Raw genomic sequence first — 6366 nt, 5'->3', positions numbered from 1 at the left:
AACGGGGTAAAAAATCTCTTTATTGGTGAAAGCCGGGGGCAGGGTGCCGTCGCCGTGGAGACGTCGCCGTGGGGACAATGGCCGCCGGATCGGGCGCGGGTCAGACGGAGACTGCGGGGGTGGGGCCAGGAGGGTCACATGACGCCCCTGGCCCCGCCCCCTGCTCAGCGCAACCGCGGCCATCTTGGCCCTTCGGCCTGCAGGCGGCCATGGGGCGGCCATCTTGGCATGGCGGCGCCCGGGCCCTTTGGCATGAGCGTGGCCATCTTGGCCTGGTAGCAACATGGCGGCGCCCGGGCCCTTGGCATGAGCGCGGCCATCTTGGGCGGCCCTAGCCCGTGCCACGAAGGTGGCCATCTTGGCACGTCCTACCCGATTAGGGGCAGGCGTGTGGGCAGGTGGGCGGCCATGTTGGCCTGCCGTTGCCATGGCGTGAAGGCGGCCATATTGGCACATCCCACCCAATCAGGGGTGGGTGTGGGCACGAGGGTGGCCATGTTGGCCTACCATCCCCGTGCCTGGAAGTGGCCATATCGGCACATCCCAGCCAATCAGGACCAAGTGCAGACGTGACAACGGCCATGTTGCCCTACCATCGCTATGGCACAAGGGCGGCCATGTTGACACATCCCAGCCAATCAGGGGTGAGGCCAGGTGTAAGGGCAGCCATAGTGGCCTACCATCCCCATGAGATGAAGGCGGCCATGTTGGCACATGCCACCCAATCAGGGGTGGGTGTGGGCATGAGGGCGGCCATATTGGCCTACCATCCCCACGAGATGAAGGCGGCCATGTTGGCACATGCCACCCAACCAGCGGTGGGTGCGGGCACGAGAACGGCCATGTTGGTCTACCATCACCATGCCACGAAACAGCCGTTTTGGCACATCCCACCCAATCAGGAGTGGGCGCGAAGGTGGCCATGCTGGCCTGCCGTCGCCGTGGCGCGAGCGCGGCCATGTTGGCGCGTCTCACCTGGTCAGGAGCGGGCCCTGGCCCGGGCCTCGGCCCGCTGCAGCTTCAGGGCCACCTTGCGCTCGTGGCCGGCCGGGCTGGGCCGGTTCGTGTTGGCGGCCGCCTCCCGCTTGGAGCGGCCCTTGCGGCCCCGGCCCCCGGGCGCTGGCGGGACGGACAGGCTGGCCGCCGCCCCACGGCACCGCCCCACGGCGCCGGGCACGGCCCCACGGCTGCCCCTTACGCCTCCCACCAGCACCCTCCTCCCCCCCATGGGCCCCACACCCCTCTGGTGCTGCCCCACGGCCCCCCAAAACCCACCCGCCTGGCCCAGGGCTGCCCCACAGCCCCCCAATACCCTCCCCACCACCATGGGGCTGCCCCACAGCCTCCCAATACCCACCTCACTGCCCCAGAGCTGTCCCATGGCCCCCTAATACCTTCCCTACCACCATGGGGCTGCCCCACGGCCCCCCAAAACCCAACCAACCGCCATGGAGCTGCCCCATGGCCCCTCCAATACCCTCCCCTCTGCCCTGGGACTGCCCCTGGGCCCCCCAAAGCCCACCTCACCACCATGGAGCTGCCCCACAGCCCCCCAAAACCCACCTCACCACCATGGAGCTGCCCCATGGTCCCCCCAAACCCATCCAACCACCATGGGGCTGCCCCACAGCCCCCCAATACTCACCCCACCACCCAGTGCTGCTCCACGGCCCCCCAAAACCCACCCCAGTGCCATAGGGCTGCCCCACGGCCCCCCAAACCCACCCCACCGCCATGGGGCTGCCCCAGGGCCCCCCCAAACCCACCCCACCACCCCGGGGCTGCCCCAGAGCCCCCCCTAACCCACCCCACCGCCATGGAGCTGCCCCACAGACCCCCAAAACCCACCCCATTGCCATAGGACTGCCCCAGGGCCCCCCCCAACCCACCCCACCACCATGGGGGTGCCCCACAGACCCCCAAAACCCACCCCATTGCCATAGGGCTGCCCCAGGGCCCCCCCCAACCCACCCCACCGCCATGGGGCTGCCCCAGGGCCCCCCCAAACCCACCCCACCACCCGGGGCTGCCCCCAGAGCCCCCCCTAACCCACCCCACCGCCATGGAGCTGCCCCACAGACCCCCAAAACCCACCCCATTGCCATAGGACTGCCCCAGGGCCCCCCCAACCCCACCCCACCACCATGGGGGTGCCCCACAGACCCCAAAACCCACCCCATTGCCATAGGGCTGCCCCAGGGCCCCCCCAACCACCCCACCGCCATGGGGCTGCCCCGGGGCCCCCGCTATAGCCCCCTTCCACGGCCGCCACGGCCCCTCACCGCCGTAGCGCTCAGTGAGGCTGTAGTAGTCGCAGGCGTCCAGGTACTCGTCCTCGAAGGCCGTGGGCACCAGCTTGCGGGCGTCCACCAGGGCGGCCGCCATGTCCGGGGGGGGGGGGGGAGGTGGGGAGCTGCGGAGCAAGAAAAGGAGAGAAACACCCGAAAAAGCGAGAGTTTTGGGTGCTGTCGACCGTGCCGTGTTTACATCCCGCTTCCCCCCCCCGCCTCTTTATACCCCGCCGGTTGCGTCAGCCCCACGGCCTCGGCCTCCTCCACCCCCCCTCCCCGGCCAGGTTTCCATCCCCTTTCGGCCGGCGGCCAAACCGCACGGGGCCGGGCGGGCCGGCCGCGATGGCCGCCAGGGCCAAGGGGGGGACCCACAAAATGGTGGGCCCTGGGGGGGGGGAGGGAGGCGGTTGCCATGGTAACAGACGCATAGAGGGTGTGACTAGCATTACCTAAAAGCAGTTTGGTGATTCTAAGGTATCAGAGAAGCTCTACGGCTCAGAAAAACCCACGAAAAAGAGAAATTGAGCTATTAGAGGTCGTGCGGGGGGAGAGCTTAGAGGGAGGGAGTCGCCGAACTACAACTCCCAGCAGCCCCCGCGGCGGAGTGGGGGGGGGATGGCGGCGCCGCGCATGCGCGCGCGGCCAGCGCTCCCGCGGCGCGCATGCGCCGCTGCGTGGGCGCATGCGCAGTGGCGCCGCTGCTCACCTCCGCGCGCCGCCGGCGCCTCTCCGCGGCCCCGGTGGCGCCACGGTGAGCGCGGGGCCCCGGCGGGGCGGGACGGGACGGGATCGGCGGCGGCTTCCGGGCGACGGGGGTAGCTCGGGTTGGGGCCGAGGGCAGCGGGAGGGGACGCACTGCGCATGCGCCGCGAGCGGGGCGTGTGGCGGGGGCGGGCGGGTAACCGCGCGCGTGCGCGGCGGGAGGGCGGGAAAAGCATGGTCGCGCGCGGCGCAGAGGCGGGAAGAGCGGCCGGCGCATGCGCCGTGGGGAGCGGGGCGGGGCCGTGGGGCGAGGGCGCATGCGCCCGGGGGGGGGGGGCGAGGCGCGAAGCGCGTGCTGAGGGCGCACGCGCGGCGGCTTCGAACGGGAAAAGCGGGAGGGCGGCGCATGCGTCGTGGCGTCGGGCGGGAGCAGCGGGCGGACGGCGCATGCGCTGTAGTGTTGGGCGGGAGAAGCGGGTGGGCGGCGCATGCGCTGTACTGTTGGGCGGGAGTCTCGGGTGGGCGGCGCATGTGCAGTGGCGTCGGGCGGGAGGAGCGGGCAGGCGGCGCATGCGCTGTAGTGTTCGGCGGGAGACTTGGGTAGGCGGCGCATGCGTTGTGGCGTCGGGCGGGAAAACCCAGAGGGTGGCGCATGCGTTGTGGTGTTGGGCGGGAAAAAGCCGGCGGGTGGCGCATGCGCTTTGGCGCCGGGCGGGAAAAACTCAGAGGGTGGCGCATGCGCCGTGGCGTCGGGCGGGAAAAAGCCGGCGGGCGGCGCATGCGCTGTGGCGTCGGGCGGAAAAAAGCGGGAAGACGGCGCATGCGCCGTGGCGCCGGGCGGGAAAACCCAGCGGGTGGCGCATGCGCCGTGGCGCCGGGCGGGAAAAACCAGCGGGTGGCGCATGCGTTGTGGTGTTGGGCGGGAAAACCCAGCGGGTGGCGCATGCGCCGTGGCGTCGGGCGGGAAAACCCAGCGGGTGGCGCATGCGCCGTGGCGCCGGGCGGGAAAACCCAGCGGGTGGCGCATGCGCCGTGGCGTCGGGCGGGAAAAAGCCGGCGGGCGGCGCCATTTTGGTAGCGAGCTCGAAGACCTGAGGGAAGCTCCGCCACGAGGGCCCCGAGGCCGAGGCGAGCGGTGGCCGCTGCCTTCCACCCCCGAGGTCTCTCTGGCCGGCGGCGCCGCCCGCCCGCTCCGCCATGGCGCTGGTGTCGGCCGACTCGCGCATCGCGGAGCTGCTGGGGGAGCTGCACCAGCTCATCAAGCAGACGCAGGTAAGGCGAGGCGAGACGGGAGGCGCCGAGGGCAGCGCCGCCGCCTCCGCTGACCTCGGCGCCGCAGGAGGAGCGCTCGCGCAGCGAGCACAACCTGGTCAACATCCAGAAGACGCACGAGCGGATGCAGACGGAGAACAAGAGTGAGCGCGGGGCGGCGGCGGCGGGGGGGGCGATGGCGGCGGGGCGGCGGGGCTGACGGGCGCCCCCGCTGCGCAGTCTCTCCCTACTACCGCACCAAGCTGCGCGGGCTGTACACGACCGCCAAGGCCGACGCGGAAGCCGAGTGCAAGTAGGTTTGTTTCTTAAGCTCTCTCGTGCCGCCCGGCGGGGCGGTTTTGGGCGCCGTTTCCTCAGCGCGCCGGTCGTTCGCTGTTTTGTCCGCAGCATCTTGCGGAAAGCGCTGGATAAGATCGCCGAGATCAAGTCGCTGCTGGAGGAGAGGCGCATCGGTAGGGGCGGGAGGCTCGAGGAGGAGGGCGAGCGCTCGCCTGGCCCCGTCCGGGGGGCGGCGGCGGCGGGGGGATCCCGGCGGCCCCTCGCGCTCAGCGCCGCCTCCGGTTTCCGTCCCGCCAGCGGCCAAGATCGCCGGCATCTACAGCGACTCGGAGCCGCCGCGCAAGACGATGCGGCGCGGCGTGCTCATGACGCTGCTGCAGCAGTCGGCCATGACGCTGCCGCTGTGGATCGGCAAGCCGGGAGACAAGTGAGCGGGGCTGGGGGGGGGGTGGGAGGGTTTTGGGGGGGCGATGGGGGTCGTGGGGGTGGTGATGGGGGTCCGGGGGCGATGACGGGGGGCGGGGGGCGATGGGGGGTGGGACGATGATGGGGGTTGGGGGGCAATGGGGTTTTGGGGGGGTGATGAGGGTTAGGGGGCGATGGGGTTTTGGGGGGGCGATGGGGTTTTGGGGGGTGGCGATGGGGGTTGGGGGGTGATGGGGTTTTGGGGGGCGATGGGGTTTTGGGGGGTGGCGATGGGGGTCGGGGGTCGATGATGGGGATTGGGGGCAATGGGGGTTGGGACAACGATGAGGGTTGGGGGGCGATGGGGGGTTTTGGGGGGGCGATGGGGGTCGTGGGGGTGGTGATGGGGTTTTGGGGGGGCGATGATGGGGTTTTGGGGGGACGAGGGGGGTGCGGGGGGGCGACGATGGGGTTTGGGGGGTGACGGGGTCGGGGGGGCGACGATGGGGTTGGGGGGGACGAGGGGGGTTCGGGGGGGTGACGATGGGGTTCGGGGGCTGACGGGGTCGGGGGGGTGACGATGGGGTTGGGGGGGACGAGGGGGGTTCAGGGGGGTGACGATGGGGTTGGGGGTGACGGGGTCGGGGGGGTGACGATGGGGTTTGGGGGGGACGAGGGGGGTTTGGGGGGGCGACGATGGGGTTGGGGGGACGAGGGGGGCTCCGGGACTGACAAGGGGGGGTTGGGGGGGTGACGAGTTGTGTTCGGGGGGCGGGGGGGGTTGGGGGTGATGGCGTGGGGGGGACGAAGGGGTTTTGGGGGGAGCGATGAGAGTTCGGGGGGGCAACGAGGGGGCGTTGGGGGGGCCGAGGGGGCTGGGGGGGGGGCGCCGAGGAGCCTCAGGGCCGACGGGACGGGACCGAGGCAGCGGCAGAGGCGCGACGGGCGGGGGGGGTGCAGCAACCCGGTGGGGGGGGGCAACGAGGGAGTTTTTTTTTGGGGGGGGGGGGCGCAGCAACCCCCCCCCCCCGGCCCAACCCCGCAGACCCCCGCCCCTGTGCGGCGCCGTGGCGGCGGCCGGCGACTACGTGGCCAAGCCGGGCGACAAGGTGGCCGCCCGCGTCAAGGCGGTGGACGGCGACGAGCAGTGGATCCTGGCCGAGGTGGTGAGCTACACGCACGCCACCAACAAGTGAGGGTCCGCGGGGCGGGCGGGGGGCCGCGCCGGGGCGGGGGGGGGCCGCGCCGGTGGGGGGGGGGGCCGCGCCGGTGGGGGGGGGGGCCGCGGCGCCCCCAACACACCGCCGCCGTCCTTCTCGCGCCGCAGGTACGAGGTGGACGACATCGACGAGGAAGGCAAAGAGTGAGTAGGGGGGGGGCGAAGGGTGGGGGGGGCGGGCTTCCCTCCTCTTCCTCA

At 71.9% G+C, this 6366-nt stretch overlaps 2 protein-coding genes across 14 annotated transcripts in view; one reads left to right on the top strand and one right to left on the bottom strand.

Annotated features, from left to right (window-relative positions):
* On the bottom strand, positions 1–2979 carry NUPR1 (nuclear protein 1, transcriptional regulator). Of its 3 annotated transcripts, none has more exons than XM_068923346.1 (4): positions 2741–2979; positions 2283–2413; positions 976–1119; positions 1–111 (listed from the first exon to the last, which is right to left on the bottom strand). In XM_068923346.1, the coding sequence occupies exons 2-3, from the start codon at positions 2383–2385 to the stop codon at positions 980–982; spliced, it is 243 nt and encodes an 80-aa protein (XP_068779447.1). In that variant the 5' UTR covers positions 2386–2413; positions 2741–2979; the 3' UTR covers positions 1–111; positions 976–979. The 3 variants fall into 3 exon arrangements, with proteins under 3 accessions (XP_068779447.1, XP_068779445.1, XP_068779446.1); XM_068923344.1 differs by lacking the exon at positions 2741–2979 and adding an exon at positions 2518–2672; XM_068923345.1 differs by lacking the exon at positions 2741–2979 and having other exon boundaries at positions 2283–2509.
* Positions 2918–6366, top strand: part of SGF29 (SAGA complex associated factor 29) — an 8703-nt gene continuing 5254 nt past the window's right edge. For 5 of the 11 annotated variants that reach the window (XM_068923305.1, XM_068923304.1, XM_068923309.1 and 2 more), the window contains exons 1-8: positions 2953–3042; positions 4154–4265; positions 4333–4408; positions 4485–4557; positions 4653–4717; positions 4842–4971; positions 5995–6141; positions 6277–6312. In XM_068923305.1, the coding sequence (XP_068779406.1) occupies positions 2954–3042; positions 4154–4265; positions 4333–4408; positions 4485–4557; positions 4653–4717; positions 4842–4971; positions 5995–6141; positions 6277–6312 (728 nt within the window). In that variant the 5' untranslated portion in view covers position 2953. Of the gene's footprint in view, positions 3043–4071; positions 4266–4332; positions 4409–4484; positions 4558–4652; positions 4718–4841; positions 4972–5994; positions 6142–6276; positions 6313–6366 lie in introns of all 11 variants that reach the window. The other 6 variants (XM_068923300.1, XM_068923307.1, XM_068923308.1 and 3 more) reach the window with 6 other exon arrangements.

Source organism: Struthio camelus, chromosome 32, assembly GCF_040807025.1.
Source record: "Struthio camelus isolate bStrCam1 chromosome 32, bStrCam1.hap1, whole genome shotgun sequence".
Lineage (NCBI taxonomy): Eukaryota > Metazoa > Chordata > Aves > Struthioniformes > Struthionidae > Struthio > Struthio camelus.
The sequence above is the reverse complement of the archived record's forward strand: the minus strand, read 5'-3'. Positions and strand labels throughout refer to the sequence as shown.

Excerpts from the sequence above, each read along its gene's own strand:
- NUPR1 (XM_068923346.1), bottom strand. The coding sequence starts at position 2,385 with ATGGCGGCCGCCCTGGTGGACGCCCGCAAGCTGGTGCCCACGGCCTTC. Across the intron at positions 1,120-2,282 it reads CCTCACTGAGCGCTACGGCG|CGCCCGGGGGCCGGGGCCGC; the intron begins GTGAGGGGCCGT and ends CCGTCCCGCCAG.